This window comes from Cimex lectularius, unplaced genomic scaffold (assembly GCF_000648675.2).
Source record: "Cimex lectularius strain Harlan isolate CLEC.00 unplaced genomic scaffold, Clec_2.1 scaffold240, whole genome shotgun sequence".
Classification (NCBI taxonomy): domain Eukaryota; kingdom Metazoa; phylum Arthropoda; class Insecta; order Hemiptera; family Cimicidae; genus Cimex; species Cimex lectularius.
This window is the reverse complement of record NW_019392905.1, coordinates 314,899-334,593: the sequence shown is the minus strand read 5'-3', so window position 1 is coordinate 334,593 and position 19,695 is coordinate 314,899. Positions and strand designations below refer to the sequence as shown.

The following is a 19,695-nucleotide window of genomic DNA, read 5'->3' as shown; positions in this document are numbered from 1 at the left end:
TAAATATCTTATGTTTACACATGTTAGAAAATTCGTCTACCCACGTAAATCAAAATCATTTAATTTTACTGTACCAGAGAAAATTGCGTAGTGGTAGATTAGGGATACTTTTCAATATAAAATTATAAGTACAAATCTTTTTTGAAGTTTACATTGTACAAATTATTCGCCAAAATAAACTAACCGTATTACGAATTCTGGTAATGGTTGATGAACACAATTCTTGCCACTTAAAATGAAATAAAATATAGTTTTGTTAGCTTCTAAGCAAGAACGGTTGGACGCGTGTCTAATATTTTTTGATCGCCTAAAAACTGTTTCATTAAAGTCTGTGATCCTACTTCTTGTAAGATTTTGTTACACTGTATTTTCAACTTTTTAATAGTTTACAATTAATTAAGGTTTTTAGTTGAGATGAAAAAAAGTTAATGACACGAGAGGGATTCGAACACACGACCTTCGGCTAGATTTGCCGCTGCTCTACCACTGAAAAATGGCAAAAGGAGGGAAAACTCATAAGGTGGGGTTGAGATGGAGAGTTGATGTCCGAGTGGATCGAGGTCACGATAGCTCAGGTGATAGAGCAGCGGCGTATCAAGCCGAAGATCGTGGGTTCGAATCCCTTTCGTGCCATTAACTTTTTTTCATCTCAACTAAAAACCTTAATTAATTGTAAAGTATTAATTGGTCAAGCAGACCACGAAATTAGTGAACTTTTTATTAGTGTCATTCATAGCGCATTTTATAAAAATTTCTTGATGCGACATCCGGAAGTTATCATTTCACATCCCCAACCATCCCTAACCATCCTCGAAACAACACTTTTCCGAGATAATCAGAAAGAGAAGACCGCATTTCGTCCTTACATCATACGTTTATTGTTACAGCGGTAATAAAAATGGCCAATTTGTCCAAACGATTGATTCGATCTATGAAAAGAAATGAGGGGGTTAGAATATCTCTTCCCCGGTGGGCATTCATTCGAGATAGAAAATCGAGTGGGGAACGTGGTGGAATCTCACTTTCAAATGCGTCTAACCCGGAGGAAAGGATCTCCGCCCCTTCCGCCCTTAGCCGATTTTGTATCCAGATACCCCTGGCACACCGGCTGTGCTAAGGGCGATATAACGCTCTTCATATCACAGTTAACCCACACCCAGGGGGAAAACCGCCCTCAGCAAAATCTAACCCTAAAAAGATATATCTTCAACTGCGCCCGGATTATATATGTGCTTTTGCGAGAGCTTAATGTATGCTGAGGTTGAATACCAATAAATGTTTTGTATGGGCGCCTTGTCGAACTAGATCTCGGATTGTAGCAAACAATGACATTTTTTGCTAAACCAAAGAATCTCAAAATTCACAAAATTGTTTGCAAACATTCAGTTGTTTGTCTGATAAACAGGCAATATACAGAATGAGAAATATATAAGGGATACTAAATAACATTCAGCTAAACTTACTAGCTCCACCCAATAGCCAAACATCATTGTGCTTTCCATAACAAATATCATACATATTTTGGTTATACGGGTCATGTAATCATAAATTTAATTCAATAATTATTCAGAAATCGTGAGATGCGGTCTGGTGTGATGAAGGTTTCAGAAAAACATTTTCTTTATCGTGCCAACGTTTCGATCTTTATTGAGATCATCTTCAGGGCATGGGATTTACAAACATTGTTTACATTGAACAAATACGTGTAGGATGTGGAAAAACGTGAATTTATACAATGCAAAATATATTTTATAGTCAATCAAAGTATTTCTACTCACTCAAAGTGTTTGCTTTCTGCGTAATTGTGCCATTCTTGCGTGTTGTGTTGAGAGTGCCAGTAAGATATTGCTGTTTTATGTTTATATATCTTGGATATTTAAGGGGGGGAAGGAAGCTGTGACTGAGTTTACATGTATATGTTCTGTAATTGATGCTGTTTTTATTATAGTTGATGTAAACCATATTTTTAAATCATCGTTTACATCAACAGAGATAAACACAGCATCAATTACAGAACGGATACATGTCAACTCAGTCACAGCTACGCCAATACAGAAGACCAACACTTTGAGTAGTAGAAATACTTTCATTGAATATAAAATATATTTTGAATTATACAAATTCACTTTTTTCCACTTCCTACATGTATTTGTAAAATTTAAACAATGCTTATAAATTCCAAGCCCTGAAGATGATCTCAATAAAGATCGAAACGTTGGCACGGTAAAGAAAATGTTTTTCTGAAACCTACATCACACCAGACCGCATCTCACGATTTCCAAATAAATATCGATTAACGGTCACTAATCACAACACATTATATTCAATTTTAATTAAATATTCTTTTTATCTAAGGTCTTGGTTGAGATGAAAATGCTAGTATCACGAACGGATTTAATTCAATTCTACAGAAAACCACAGGTTTAAAAATTGTAAATAAATTTTTTTAACCTTTCCAAATATTAATTAATGTTTCATAGGTCAGTTAAAGAATATATATATATATATATATAAAGTTTGAAAATACCAAATTGACACTGATTATTTTTGGAATTTTTTTAGTATAGAACTTCTAGATAGTGGCAGGAAAAATGCAACTAAGTTGACACTTCGGCTATTGGGATGGACAAGGCATTATTAGTGGAATTAATGGATTTTATACAGCCAGTGGGTAAATCGTGCAGTAACTCAAAGCTTTACAAAACCACTAATTACATCTGTCATATTAATGTACTATCACCTATATTTTTACCATTAGTTACTACATATAGAAAAGGATATATACACATAACAAAACGTGTAGACAATAGAAATAGCCCATACCAAAAAGGGTATAATTTAAACTCAATAAAAATAATTATTTAATGGCTCTTAACGCAATAACCATGCAAGAATATACATTTTATGAATATATATTTGCAAAGTATCAACTTTATCACTTGAAGGACACAATACAGTTTTCAACCACCGCAAAAAAAAATCTTACAAGGAAAGGCTATGGACCTAAAAACAGCAATTTTACTGACTTTTTGATTATACTAGGTCAAAAAATATTAAAAACCTGTGAGCGTTTTTTCCAATGGGCCTTACGAACCGAACATAAATTTTAGTAAATTAATTTTTTGATAAATATGTTTTTCTGTCTGTGTTGTGCATATATTTCCACGTTATTCAAGATCGATAAAGTTGTTTCTTTTTTACGTAGGTTAGTAACTGATTATTGATTTGTATAAGCTCAAATCATCAGTTTTTGCAGTCCGCGGTAATTCAAGCTTTTGTAATTTACAATAAAGTACCGTCAGACCTCGGGACTCACCCATCCATGGAGTTGGCAGTCTAGGGTCAGACCTCGGTCTTGTTCGTCCAGCCGCCGAGGTAAGTTCCAAAGGCCATCAACTGCTGGTCGATTCAGCACCCAACGCATGTAGTTTCTACATGCAAACCCTTTCACACTGCCACTCACTCTTAAATGCATTCTTTTCTATTTACATCCCATTCGCTCATTGGTGGTGGAGTACATCACCCTTAACACTTATTGTATAAATAACCTAATAAAGTATTAGTGTGCTGAATATTCCACTTTCTCACTCTACACATTTAAGCCGATAAATACATTCGCTCTCAACACACGTTAGCGACCCAAAACTGTCATTACTATATACAATAAAACATACCGCGTGGCATTCCTATGCTATCTTTTTATGCAGCCAAGATATTGACCCTTGGACGGAGGAAAATAACATAACAATAATAATACAGACAGAGGTATGAGGTTAGATACAAAAACCAAAATCGTTTGCTGTAAAACAGGTGAAAAACATTTTGGTTGAAAAAATCGGATTCAGTTGAATTTCTGAAATACAAATTTTGATAGAAATAAAAAATATACATTTTTGGTTGGATTCGTCGGATCCAATTGCTTTTCAATCTCTGGTTTTTAACCAAAAATTCATTATCCCCTTTGGATTTTATCCAAATTCAAGGTTATTAAAACTTGAAAAATGGCAAAAAGGAGGGAAAACTCAAAAGGTTGGGTGAGATAGGAAGTTGGTGTCCGAGTGGATCGAGGTCACGATAGCTCAAGTGGTAGAGCAGCGGCGTATCTAGCCGAAGATCGTGCGTTCGAATCCCGCTCGTGCCATTCACTTTTTTATCTCAACTAAAAACCTTAATTAATGGTAATATATTAATTGGTCAAGCGGACCACGAAATTCGTGAAGTTATTAAAACAGTTTAAAACTTAGATTTCTATCTATCAGATTTTGATTTTAGGTTGTAAGTGAAGAAAATACGAATGAAAACCACGTTCGTATTATTCTGCCTCCAATTCTTATTGAATTATATCAACCAAGTTTCATAATTTCATGTAGTTTAAATGGTTTTAAATCCGTATAAGTTTCTTGTAGGTTTTTCAAAGTTATGACCGTTGTGTTTTTTCGGAAAAATTGAGAGTTTGGGAAGACAAGATTGAAAAATTTCTTTCACAAAAATTTTGATTTGCAGGGGATTTTTTGAAATATCAACTTTGCTTATTCCAAAAAAGTACGTTTTAATCTATTTTTCAAAATCACGAAGAGAATAATTTTGCAAGCGAGTATTCGCATCTATTGAAATACGATAGATAAATATTTTGTTATCGAGCGTTTGTTACGTAACAAAGTCAGTTAAAAAAATTTTTTCTTTTCAAGTGAGAAACAAAAATCATGTTTTCATTTGTGATTATGGTATTTTTGTGCAAAGAGAAAAATGATTTTTATCCTCAAATTTTTTTTCAAACCACAAAAATGGTTATATATTTAAAATAGTCCACTGGACTTCAGTACACATTATAGCGGTTTAACATTATAATTTATTACAATTAATCAAGGTTTTTAGTTGAGATAAAAAAATCAATGGCACGAGCGGGATTCGAACCCTCGATCTTCGGCTAGATACGCCGCTGCTCTACCACTTGAGCTATCGTGACCTCGATCCACTCGGACACTAACTTCCCATCTCAACCCCACCTGTTGAATTTTCCCTCCCACCAAAAATTGCAAAAAGGAAATTGAATCTACCGCATATATGAGTCTTTAAATGGAACACAGAGCATCGGACAAAAAATAACCTTGACAGATCCAGCCTAAATACCTACTAATTCTTGTTTGCTATGACAATTTGTTTTTAAGGGCTTGTGTCTTTAAAGCAAATTCCAATTTCTCACCTGCTTTACTGGAAGCCTTTTAGTTTGGTATTTATTTTTTAATATTTAATTTCATTCAATCCAGAAGATTACTTTTCTTACGTAAACAATTGAATGGGGGTGATATTTAATAACGTTGAAATACATGCTCAAAGAAAGTCGCAAATCATAAATTATATTAAATACTACTTCTTGGATTCTAGCACCCATTGGCAAGAACGTTCGAACACATTTATAATATATTTGGATCTGGTATTATTTAAAAACTCCCGTACTACGCGTTCCATTTTTTAAATAATATTCGTTAAATATTCTCAAAACAAAATCAATTTGAAAAATATGTATTTTTTAATTCGGTCCAAAATGCAATTGCGAATATATTTATTATCATTATATTTTTATATGTAGGAAAAGGAAGATAAAATCGTTTGAATTAATAATAAATAAAGCAGTTGTAGTAATTTACGGGGTACAAAATAGGTTGAACCAGTCATTCATTTATATCTTTCCGGTAGGGTAGGCCTTTTGCGCCTTCAGTTTATCCTGTGCCGAAAATATATAGTATATAATGTTGACGTGGTTTTTTTTGATAAATTGTTGATCTGAACCGTTAGCAAGCAGCAAATCACAGTGCTGTGAATTTGAGGTTGATGTTATTCCATCTAATTTATTGCCTAATACTCTTAGGAATAAATATAATTTTTCTTTTCACAGATGGAAAACGTTTCATTCCCTGGTACGCTTTTTGTGTTGGAATGTCGAAATGGTAACCAAAAAAAGTGCTCAGAATGTGAGAACTATTTTATTGGTCCGTAGAAATTTAATTCAAGTACATTACTTAATTGCAGTATATTTACTTTCATTTATGTTATATGCTGACCGACCGCCATTTTATTGTAGGTTTTATTTAAAGTGAACATGTTTCTTCAAGTCAAAGATAAAGATCGCCGAATGTAGGAACTTCTTAGCTTACCGGATTTTTAGAATAATACATAAGCACAAATTCGCTTTGTGGAATAAAATAAAGCCACACATTTAAAAATCTGGAGTCTTGGGTTACTACAGAACAAAAAAGATGCTCTGAACGTATGCTAAACAGGAAGCAACCGAAAGACTCCCCAAAACAATCCAATGGCAATTTAAACTATGACAGAAATGGACTAAACATTCAAACGGATATTAAAGGATAGTTAATAAATAAATAGCTGGAAAAATCTATGATGTCTAGAAAAGCCATTTCAATAGAGACTTCAATATTATTCCCTTCATTCTGTAATATATGAACTAAAGAATTTCATAAAAATCAATAGCAGAGAACGGATACAATAAAAAAAGTTTATCTGCAAAAGGAGAAAATCCCTTCGACGCCTAGGAAGAAACCGTATTTTAATTCAATCTACCAACATAGGTTAAAACATAATAGCATAAGATTATATATTAAAACAACTATCGATTTATTCCCTTAGAGACGTGAATTGGTTAAGTAAATTTTACGATAATACTATCGACCTTTGGATTAAACCTTTTGAAATTCTATCCAGCTTTTTGCTTGAAAAAAAGTACTTTGTGCGGAGTAACGGGTTAAATATGCGCCCGGCGGCTTTTTCTTTTTGAAAAGGGGCTCATTAAAATTATCAAGAAGAGGATGACTCTTGGGTGAGCTCTTGTCGGAGACGCGTTGCTATAATTCATGTCTAAGCTAAGCATGGCATAAGTACGGACCAAGCAGGAAAGAGAGGGACTTCGTTGTAATGCATTCTATGTTAACTTGTCCTTCAATTACTTCCTACTGTAACAATTGATTTTTTTTAATGTATGACAACGTGGTTCAATTATATTAATGTACACACTGACATTGCTGTAATTATATGCTTAGAGTAATAGTGAAAATGTTCAATATTCATATACGTTTATTCCTTAATATGAACGGAGATATATTCAGAGATTTATAATTTACAAATAATTTACTTGATTAACGTGATTAATTTAAGATTTTTTATGTATAGAAATATATATATATAAAATGAGAAAAATTCCAAGTCAATTTTAATGTTTTATTATGCAATTAAGTACAACTTAACTTTTGGTTNATGGAACTCTTAATTTAAAGCTATATTAAATTTCAATGTTTTGGTTACTAAATTAATTCAGGTTTTTTATGTTGAGATAAAAAAGTCAGTGTCACGAGCGGTATTCGAACCCACGACCTTCGGCTTGATACGCCGCTACTCTCCCACTTGAGCTATCGTGACTTCGATCCCCTCGTGCACTAACTTCCCATCTCAACCTCACCTTTTTGAATTTTCCCTCCTATTTGCCATTTTTCCAATGTGTAATCGGATTGGATTCTCGGCGACAAATGAAATGGGCACGGAGAGCTTTAGTGAATTGTACTTCATTTCAATTCATTAAATTCACTATTTGACACTAAAAAGTCAGTGTCACGAGCCGTCATTTGTCGCCGAGAATCCAATCCGATTACATGACATTTGAAAAATGGCAAATAGGAGGGAAAATTCAAAAAGGTGGGGTTGAGATGGGCAGTTAGTGCCCGAGGGGATCGAAGTCACGATAGCTCAAGTGGTAGAGTAGCGGCGTATCAAGCCGAAGGTCGTGGTTTCGAATCCCGCTCGTGACACTGACTTTTTTATCTCAACTGAAAACCTTAACTAATTGTAATATATTAATTGGTCAAGCGGACCACGAAAAATAGTAAAGTTTTGGTTATTTTAATTGAATATTAAAGACAATTAAAAAATATAAATAGATTTGTCTATATTACTATAATGCCAAATATTCAAAAAACCGCGCTTTTTTTTTTATAGATATTTTGTATATATGTAAATTCTTCGAACGCATTGGTATTGGAAAGGAAATAATAAAATTTTTTTTTTCTCAGAATAGGAAAAACGTTAGTCAAACCCGGAGAAATGCCCGCGTTGTATATGGTAATAGTGCTGTCAGAGAGCAGGTGTCTCTTCTCATGTAAAGTGAATGAGAGTCTTCTCTAGTAGAGAGATAACACTCACGGAGTCCGTGAACAAACTTAAAGCATTAATAAAATATGCACACGGTTGACCTTTACAGCGATAGAAGGTAATTCCGTACTGGGTGTACTGATTTTGGCTGCCAGACTCTTTCAAAATAGGTTTTCAATTTTCTAAAATAACGTATCATTATTAACAATACTACTTATTCCATTTGAAAAATTTGTACATAAAAGCCAAAAATAATAATATTAAATTATCTTTATACAAATTAAAATAAGTAAAAAATAAAAAGAAATTAAATTTAAACCAAGGAATTACGCAATAAACCTTCAGTTAAAAAATGTAACACTATTCTAAGAGCAAAATAAACTCAAAAATAATTACGAATTACATTTTTTTAAAATTGCACGACTTGCAAAAATTAACGTCCAATGCAACATGCGAGCGCACCATTTGGCTTTTCTCTTTATCGGCAATTTTCCTCCAAAATCTCGTTAAGCGGGATCTTCGCCGGCTGTAAAACGACTTTGCGGAGGTGAGTGTGAACCCGGCAATTTTAATTATTGCTTTAGCCACCTATCTTCTTGTTAAATTAACCCATTTATTAAGTGGATTTATAGTTTGACAGCACAAGTTTAAAACAAGGTTTAACGGTAGACTAACTTAATTAGTTCAAAAAGAAATATTTTTGTTAATATTCAACACATAACTTTGGAATTCTACAGTCGTTAGAACTAACTTCCTTGTATCTTCGGTTGACGTCTATATCCAATATAACACTTGAACCAAAACAAACCAACAGTACGGTACGGCTCCTTGTGTGCCATAAACGCTACTTTAAACAAATTTTCCCTACCTGAGATTTAAGGAAATCCCCTGCCACTAACTTTACCGCATTTGGTCGCGTTCTAGGCATTCTCTCATATTTCAAATAGACCTAATAATTTTCTCGTCGGACACTTCTTGTATGATTGCAATCATGCTGGACATCCTCCTCTCCACATACTACTTCGTAATGCGCAGATGCATCCTTCTTAGAATCTTTACCTTCTAGAAAAGAAAAAAAAAGATAACAAACCCTGCATCTGTGTAGATAATACTCGCGCTTCGCACATGCAAATTTTTCACGTTTCACGGAAAATTATCGAATCATATATATATGTCACATGAAACATTTCTACATAGCCTAATTCTTCAACAATTTGTCTCTCCTTTCTCTAATTATCCCCGTCTATGTAATCCTGAAAGGAACCATTACCCACGTTTTTTCCCAGTGTCGGCTCCTTTCACCTCAAAGAAGCCGACTCCTCATATAAAAATCTCTTTCTATCCCGACTTCCTTCCCCAACCCTTCAAAATCTAACGTATATAAACATAAAACATCACTATCTCACTGGCACTCTCAACACGACACCAAATAGCGACACATCTACACAGAAAATGAACACTTTGAGTTAGTACAAATATTTTGATTCAGTCTAAAATTTCTAGCATTGTATAAATTCAGTTTTTTCACATCCTACATGTATTTGTATCATTTAAAAAATGTGTATAAATCCCAGGTCCGAAAATGATAAAGATATACGGATAATAAGATGATAAATAAAAATGGAAACTTAAATTCACTAATTTCGTGGTCTACTTGACCAATTAATATATTACAATTAATTAAGGTTTTTAGTTGAGATAAAAAAGTCAATGGCACGAGCGGTATTCGAACCCACGATCTTCGGCTAGATAGGCCGCTGCTCTACCACTTGAGCTATCGTGACCTTGATCCACTCGGACATCAACTTCCCATCTCAACCGTACCTTTTAAATTCCCCTCCTTTTTGCCATTTTTCAATTGAGACGTTGAGATGGGAAGTAGATGTCCGAGTGGATCGAGGTCACGATAGCTCAAGTGGTAGAGCAGCAGCGTATCAAGCCAAAGTTCGTGGGTTCGCTCGTGCCATTGACTTTTTTATCTCAACTAAAAACCTTAATTAATTGTAAAGATGGAAACATTGGTACGATAAAGAAAATGTTTTTCTAAACGTACGACACACCAGACCGCATCTCACGGTCTCCAAACAATCATTAATTAACGGTCAATTAACATCACACATATGTTCAAATGTTCTACTCGGTGTTCAACAACGAAATATTACTCGTCCAACTGTAGACATGGTGGGAGACCGTGTGAAGTTTATAAACCAACATATACGAATTAAACAACAAAGAAGTAATGACAGGGTTCAAAATATTCTCATGTCTACGTAAAATAAAATTCATCATTATGGAATAATGTTTTCGGGTTAAGCTGCAACATCCTTGAAAGCTCCAACCCTCAAAAATTCTTTGGGTCTAAACTGCTCAACCTCAGATTTACAAGATTTCTCGACGATGCATTCTGAGTATCGAATAAATACAACTCACAAAGCCCTAACTGTGATGTTCATCTGTGAAATACTATGATATTGTTATTTATTATTATCCCATCCAAAGTTTTACTACAAATCGAAAAACGCTTATCCGTACATATTCTCTCTAACTTTGGCAGAAGACTAAAAACGCGGTGGCTTGCAGAAACAATGCAGACAATAAACAATACTTGAGACCTTCAGAGTTAGTGAAAGAACTATTTGCATAAAGCAAACAAGTTTTTTACATTTTGAGAACCACCAATTGAGTTTGGTGTTGTCACCTTTTGTAAACACTGTTAGGGTAGTAAGTATAAAGTATGGTAAAATATAAAGTGCTTGATACATACATAAGTAAATATATTAACAAGATTTGTTGCATTATTATGATAATAAAAACATTTATTTCTGATACATTAAAAGACGGGTAGTCTTTATTAAATATTCATAACCATATGCGAACTAGATCACCATGAACCGTTTGTAGCACTTTATTATAGATACTGATACGTATTATAACACAGTTACAATAAAACTGTAATTGGCACAGGTATTGGAAGATTGGAATCTTTTCTCTGTTGGTTACTCTAAAAATTGTTGGTCGTAATTTGCTGTGAGCGCTGGCGTTATAAGCTCCACCAGTTTCGACACGTTTCTTAATTGGATTCCATTGAGTTTCCGTCTTTCGCTATTTCCTATAACTCCTTCAAATTATCTTTTGTAATTTATCGCCACTTGATAGGATTTATTTTGTTGCTCTGGAATCCCATTAAATTTGCTGAAATAAGATAAATTTGAAATGGAAATTTGACAAAAGGTATGTATGTATAGATTTTATAAATATAAATTTTAATAAGACAAACAGAATGAAACATAATTAATCAATATAGTAGAGACGTTGAGAATGTGAAGGAGTGTTGTCACTAAGCAACTCCGCCTTTAAATGACTCAATAACCGATTATGGGGGCATCGGTGGCCGAAACGCTCATCACTGTAAGGTAAAGGTCCCGGGTTCGAATCCAGCGGCCCCGCATTCGAACCCGACATACGTACAAATGGGCTTTTACTGGTACCCTGAGGGTTAATACGACCTCTACTTTTGCGAACCCTAGTAAATTATGCGACCCCAATTAATATGTTATTGTATGCAGGTCGACGGAGGAATATTGAGTACTCCATCTACTGAAAAGAATGAATGCAATGTGTATAGGTGTGAATGTATTTATTCGTGAGAATGCGTGTTGAATGTGTGTTGTTTTACACTGACAGGCGAAAAATTCCGCCCACTTGTAATATAACTTGATTTGTATATATGTTTATATATTAATCAAAGTTTCACGTTTTTAACGTACAAGGCCTAGTACGCACTGGGACTCTTTGAATCTCCGGAGAGTCTCGGCTGCGTCTAGCCTGTGTCCGTGCTGCCCCGACTCATTGTTGCGATGAATCTGGTGTGTTGCGGGCTAGCATTTTCGGACTATTTTGAATCCCATCTGATGTGGGATTCTTTGACTCAATGCTGCGCAACATTTGCCGGACGTGAATCGGAACAAGCGCTCTTGCTTCATTTGTTTAGTTGATGTTCTAGTGAGTGTTTTCTTGAAGATTTTGATACTGTCTTGTATTAAAGGTATGTTGTGGAGTACCGAGTTGACTTTACAGTTTATTGAAGACTTGCATTCCCATCGGTGTTTGTGGGGTGTATCATTCACGGAATACAGAAATCGGGAATTGAAAAGCCAAAAATTGAACGGTTTAACCAAAAATTCAGTGTTTAACACTTTAAAAATGACATTTTTTAATGCACTTATGACTGGATACACTACGTGCAATGCAAAAAAGAGCAAGGGAAATTACTGAGAGCTAGTTCCCCCGTCATTTTCGCAGTCACTGATGAATGTGAACTGAATCTTGGTCTGGACACGGTTCTTTGTCGCGGAGCATAGTCGGGGCTGTATCCCAACAATGAAACTACGCAGCCCCGACTCTGCTCCGCAACATGAATCGATTCAAAGAATCTCAGTGCGTACTAGGCTTTATAATTGAGTCTTTGCATAAAAAAGTAAAAAAAAAGTAAATTTAAATAAGAAAAATTAAGGATAGAATTTTCTTTTATGGAAATGGATGGAAAAAAATCAGTTGGGTGGAATTTTTTGTCTGTCCGTGTATTTCGTATGCGCTCGGTGTTGAATTGACCAAGTTGTCGGATGCCTTTATGTCGGATTTACTTAATGCAATCAGTAAATATGTAAATAAAAGCTTATATATATATATATTATGCAGGGTGGGCGACCGAAACCCGAGGGATTAAAAGCCTAGGTAGGCCCGTACCCCATCCCTAAAATGTCCGGGACTTGGTCAGCTCACGAGTCCTGCATAAACCTCTTGGACCTGTTTACAAACCCCAAGATTTTGGACCATTTTATCATGGGGAGTGATTTGTCAATGTCCTCTCCTTCAAAAGTTTCAAAACCTATCACATTCTGCGAGGTAGTGTCGAGCCGTTTCTTCTTTTATTTCACAGAAGCGGCAAAAGGGGTCTGGTAGGATACCCATTATGAAGAGGTGTCTTCTCAAGGGGCAATGGCCCGTTAGGATACCTATCAGCCTCCTAATTCCCCTCCTTGAGTTAGAGAATAGCCATTTCGCTTCTTTTGGTTTGATTTCCTTCAGAAACTCCTTCGATTGCCTATGTCCGGTGGACTGATTCCATTCTTTCAGGAATTGTTTCATGCCCCAGCAATTAACAATCGCTTTCGCTGTGCTTATAGAGTGGGATAATACCGGTTGTGGCCCGACAAACGCGGTATTTGAGCCTTCTTTGGCCAGGCTGTCCGCCTCTTCATTGCCATAGTGCCCCTTATGAGCTGGTATCCATATGAGGTTACCCTATTCTCGTACCTGGTAGTAATCCTATTAATAAGTTCAACGGTTTCCTCTACCAGCCTAGATGTTGATAACTCTTTTTTTAGTGACTTAAGACTGGCCTGACTGTCGGAAAAAATTCTAATATCTTTTCCCTTAATCTTGTTCTCCATGAGTGTTGAGCAGGAAACAGTGATGGCCCAGACCTCCGCCTGAAAGACTGAGGTGTTATTACCAAGAGGGGAGGAGATGCTGATCCCTAATTTAGGTATATATATTCCAGCACCGCTTCCCTTGTCCTTAATGAGTGAGCCATCGGTGAAGCAGTCTAGGCTACGATGGTCATCATCCGCACTATAGTTGTAATCACAAGGAGTAACGACCTGAAAGTGTATTTTCCCCAAAGGTGTTTTTACCTTTTTATCGCTAACGCTTAGTAGTTGGTTATTGACCTTACTCAATAAATGTAGAATTTTCGAGTGACCTATATTTCCTTTATGGTTCCAGCTGCCTTCACTAATTAATCTATAGCAGCTGGTTAGTGCTCTTGCCTTAACCTCTATGTGTAGAAGTGTAGTATTGGTTATAATTTCAAGTGCTAGGGTGGGTGTAGTGGGAAATGCTCCCGTCATCATCATGCAACCTAGTCTTTGAAATGATCTTAGCTTGTTAAATAAAAGCTTATAACATGTTCCATAATTTTAATTAAAATCGTAAATGAGTGATTTTTAAAATCTTGTAAATTTTCTGACAAATCATTTTTTCTTTTTTCCGTTTGTTGTCGATTTTATTTCTTCACAACTATTTGGTTATTTGATATTTTGTGTTTAAACTATTTTAAAAGTAACTCAAGTTATATTATTATAATATTGTTTTGAAAACCATAAAACTTTTAATTTTGTGTGATCACGTTTTGCTGAGGGCGACAGTGACTGTGTGGGAACTGGAAAGAAACTTTGCCGGATCGCTTTGTTTTTCCGTCTAAAATAAATAAATAAAAGTATGTGAAATTGGTGGTGATGCTCATACATAAAATAGGGGTCGGGCGGAAAAATCTCTTTTCTCTTCAGGTGCAGGGTTTAAAGAAGGTCAAAGGGCTAAAAGGGTAAACTTTCTATACTGGGAACATAAAAGAGTTTCGAATAGTACGTCGGCCAAGATGAAAGCAAACCTACAAAAGAATTGAAAAGTTTAGTTTATTTGGAAAAACTATTTTATTCTGATTTGTGAATCTTTGGATAATCTTTCCTTACACATAAAAAAATAATTCGGTAAATAGATATGAGGAAAATATAATGATTACAGGTTCTATGAGGTACTGTCCTCGCCAGGAGGAAATGAGATTTCTTTGGTTCTGAGCTAAAGGAAGTAAAGTGGATTCTAAATGAGCAGATAAGAACCCAACTTAAAGAAAGCTGAAGGATTCCAATAAAAGTTATTTAGTACAAAGGCTCGTCTTTTATAGCGAGGGGTGCCCTTTGCTTTTGCAAATTCAACTTGCATTGTGGCTTTTTATGACTTTTTATTCTTTTTTCATTCTGGCATGGGAAACAGGCGTTCTTAATTAAAATGATCAACTAGGAAAAATTCAAAAATACTTGTTTACGGTTTGACTTACTATGCAATTTTGGTTTTTATTGCTCGGGCACTCTTTCAGATTGTCTTCTGTGAAGTTGAGACAAGGTGTGATAGAGCCGACGCCGTCTGTGTATTGGCCACACTGGTAACATTTAAGCCCATGGCTGAAGGACACTGAAACCGAACACATAAAAATTAATTGATCACATTGATCTGATAACACACAAAACTAATGGAAAAAATTAACTATTAGAATTTTTAATTTTTCAATTAATCTTGTCTGAAATATATTTTTAAACAGATGCCTTCTATTAGTAGAGCATAAATTTCCATTGCGTAATGGTGATGTAAATAAATTGAAATGCGGTCACGCTGTTCTCGATTAGTTCGGAATTTCCCTCACCCAACGGAATTACTAATAAACCAATCTCACAGTAAATCCACGTCTTTGTTTCAGTAGTTCTGTGAAGCCGAATCTTAAGGCCTACGGTGGAAATTGGTCGCTGGGGTTTGCAGTTGTAGGTTAATAGGTTTAACCTTAAAACGAGGCTTTATTAATTTATATATCCTTCTTGTTCTGACTGCTTTTAGAAAACAGGATGATTCTAAGCTAAACTCCATTTATAACTTTATTCAGTTTATCTATTAAATGTAATGCATTGAAGTGATTAGAAAATACCGATAAACTCAAAATTAGATTTTGTTCAACATTAAACCATCATTAGAAGTAGAATGTCAATTATGTAAGAAAATTGTATGTTTATATTTGAAAATTAAACCTTGTTTTACAAAAAATTATCTTCAGAAAACCAATAAAATGTATTAGCTCAAATACGAAGAGATGTAGGAAAAACATTCTTACTTCCAATAGAAAAAGTTAAAAGAAAAAGTAAGACTAAAAGAAAATCTAGAAGTAGAACCAGTTATTTTTTATGAGTTTTCCTTTAACAATGAGAAACCATGTTTAAACCAGGTTTTTTATATTTTCATAAGGTAACTAATTAAAAAGTATTAAAAAGTTCTAAATAATAAAATATCTATATATTACATTAATAAAAAAGCAAATTTTCTTATGTATGTTATACGTTTTGTCTTGAGTTAAATTCAATTCAGTACAAAAACGGTCAACCTAAAATTAAACATTCTTAAATAAACAAGCTTCAGGATTATTTAATATGTTTTTGCAAACTTTTCTGTTTCTCAACACAAAGGGGAATGACCCACTTTGAAATGGTACCTCGGTTTTATTTAATTTGGTTATTGACCCAACGTTGGTTCAAAATCCTTGAAAGTTAATATATTATTAAAACATAAATTTTTAACGGGTTGGTAATGTTGAAATCGTGTTTTAAGGTTTTCTTGTAAGTCTGAGTTTTTCGTTCTCTAATTCCATGATAATATCGTTTGTTCACTGCCCATTTTTCTTAGAAACGGTAAAAGCTAGCAAAATGAATTTTTTTGTGATACTTTTTTATTACACTATTAGACGGGAGAAAGTTCAGTTTCTAAAACGAAAAAATTAAGTGTTTATATAAAAGCGTTTTTGTATATTTTCTATTTTTACTCAGCTCCATTTATTTAAAAAAAAATAGTCGTAAGTATTATATAGTTACAAGGATTTAAAAAAAAGTCAACTAGTTTCAGAGAAAACATCAAAATATTAAAAAAAACTTTCGCGAAAACGCCATTGTTTTGAATGAAATTTACGAAAAATTATATTGTCGATGTTAATATTTTGAAAATAGAAGTGTTTATTTAATATTAAAAAAGTTATTTGCTTTTATAATTTTGTTTAAATTATTTTATTGTTGGTGCCTTTAGTTCGTGCTCTACTCTTTCTATGTCGTAGGATATTCTTCTTATAGTTTTTTTTAATAGTGCTCAAGAGAAAAAACTTTTTCAAATGCGTAAGAATGTAGGGAAAACATTGTCGGATTTGACATAAAATATATACCCGGATATGTCCACTTCAACAAATACTCGACTGAGCATAGAACATTTTGTTTATCCGTCTCCTTCTAGAAGTTTATCTTGCTGTACTTCATGTTGTACAATACTTAATACTTTGGCGGTATGAAATTTTTTACGTCGGGTTACGAATTTACAGTATAGAGGATTTGGAATTGTTCTTCGATAAGAGACTCTCATGAAAGGCTAGATGTGCAACATGCAAGTGCGAGAATTATTTATTGGAGGTGGAAAAGTCGGAAAAGAGCAATATAAATTCACAGAAGTCCTAAAGCAACTTTTTGACGATGTTGAATCCAAAGAAATTTATGACATAAACTTAAGATTTGACTTTGCCCTATGCTCAACATCTATGACCGGGAAAATGTTTTGTTCAGTCACGAACATAAGCATATAAGTTATTGATATATAAATAATCCTGAACATTTTAGCAAAAGTTTTTTTTAAATTTTCAGTAAATAAAGGTATTTGTTTTTACTTTTTCTGCTGGGAAATTATGTTATCTCTATCCGCGCAACCAGTCGGAGGGGTATAAAATTAGCTACTAAAAATATTCCAAAATGTGCGTATAGGCTTTTAGTATTTTTTTCCTAAAAGAAATCGATTCTTTTATCTTGACAAGTGGATTACTCCCCTTAAATAACGAAAATAAAAATTTAAGAAATCTAACGAAAAAGTGAAATTTAACAAATAGAAAAAAATACCAACTCAAATTTTTCTTAGTAGAGGTTGTTTATTTTTTTAGTTAATAAGTAGTGATTGAGTTCAATTGAATTTTTCGGCAATTTAATATACAATCAACACTTAATGAACTAAGCATGAACTAACCTCAGACAAGTCTGGTATTTCCTACTGTTCCTACATATACAATTAAAAATAAACTAAAACGTCAAGAAAACGCAACAATTAATATTTGTTGGGAAATTTTCCTGTCTGTCGTAGAAAAAATAACGAAGAGTATAATGTAGAGAACATCGTCAAATTTAATTAAAACATCTTGTTCCCTCTTGATGAATAATGGCAAAAAACTTATAAACTCCCCTAGCAGAAACATTACCAGGAAATAATCTGCCAGAAGTTTATTTTCATTAAAAGAAGTAGTTTTGTTGTTTGAAATTTTTGATCAGCTTAAAATGTGACGATTATTTCTAAATAAACCCATGATAGCATTTCTCTCTCTTCTCTCACTTACTCCACTCACTCATTCTTTTACACACTTAGTAATGGTTCTATATTTTTAATTTTTATAATTTTTTATATTTTTATAATTTTTATATATTTTAATGTTGAACAAACTGTAATTTTGTTTCAATTTATAATTTGTAAAATTTATGTTTTAGGTTTTCTTCATTTGTTTTTTTTACAAAAATTAATATATATAATTGCGTATTATGTGTTAAATTGTTTGGTATGAAATTTATTAGTTGGAATTTTCAATATGTTCAATTGATAGTTATAAATCAAGAATGTAATTTAGAAAAAACATATTCTCGAAGACTACTTAATTTTAATGAAATATTTCCCAGAAAGATTGTATTAATGTACTGACAGTCCAGAGTGTATTTTCTATCATAATTTTTTGTTTTCTGTTTCTAGGCATTGTGAAATGTAGTGCGAAATCTCAATCAAGAATAACATAATAAATTGTTGGAAGTAGCAAGTTTCCAGAAAAAATATGGACATTAATAAAAAGGAAAACAGGAGAGAAAACAGAGTTTTATTATAATAAACGCCTTTGATCCATTGATTCCCCTGGAGAGGAACACTTATCTTGATTAAACCTATAAATCGGAGGTCCCGTTATGACGGGCCTAGGGCCACCAATGGCGGAACTGGAAATTTCAGGTGCGGCTCTGTCTTGGGAACGTGCTTTGAATCCAGTTTAGGCGGCATCCACAACCGTTTACACACCAGCGTGTGACTTGTACTTGAATGGCCTTTATCATGTGACGTTGGGCCAAGAAAGTTGTGAATACAGGTCAAAATTTCGATAATGAACATTGATTTCCTCCCTGGCCTGAGAATCGAATCCTCTCGAATTCTTGACATATTATTTCTTTTGATGTTCGAGACAATGAACGTAAGTTTGATTACAGAAGTTGATAAAGATTGGACCTTCATTTCATAACAGCCTGAGAAGCGTATTGATAACGGGTCACCTACATATCTAGAAAGAGTATGCGTTCAATTTTTATTTCCCAAAAGTCTAAATAAAATCGGTGGCCCCAGGGGATAGACCGTTTGCACGTTCCGGCGACTAATCTCTGTAGGGGTGTCGGGTTCAAATCTCAACTGCAAACTGAAACCGTGAGATTTATATGACAGTTGCTATTTGCAAACCCCGTTAAAAAAATTAAAACATATAATTTTTAGACACTAAAATTTTTCATATAAAACGAAATTCCTGTGCATTAAATACAGGTTATCTACTGGGCAATACAGATTAGATTTATTACTTTAGATTAGCTTGACAAAATGTAATCGTGAAATATAATAATAATTTCACTAGTTCCGTGGTCCGCTTGACCAATTAATATCCTACAATTAATTAAGGTTTTTAGTTGAGATAAAAAAGTCAACGTTCAATTTTTACTTTTTTATATTTCTAGATTGTTTTTTTTACTGGCAAACGGTTTCTACCCTGCTAATTTTTATGTCATTTTACTTTGTCCAACTTTTTTTGTCACTAAATAAAGATTATTATTATAC

At 33.9% G+C, this 19,695-nt stretch overlaps 1 protein-coding gene across 1 annotated transcript in view; it reads right to left on the bottom strand.

Annotated features, from left to right (window-relative positions):
* LOC106662624 overlaps positions 1-19,695 on the bottom strand; it is a 180,004-nt gene that overhangs the window by 62,914 nt on the left and 97,395 nt on the right. The window contains exon 2 of the mRNA XM_014386840.2: positions 15,059-15,192. Coding sequence (XP_014242326.1) covers positions 15,059-15,192 — 134 coding nt within the window. The remainder of the gene's footprint in view (positions 1-15,058; positions 15,193-19,695) is intronic.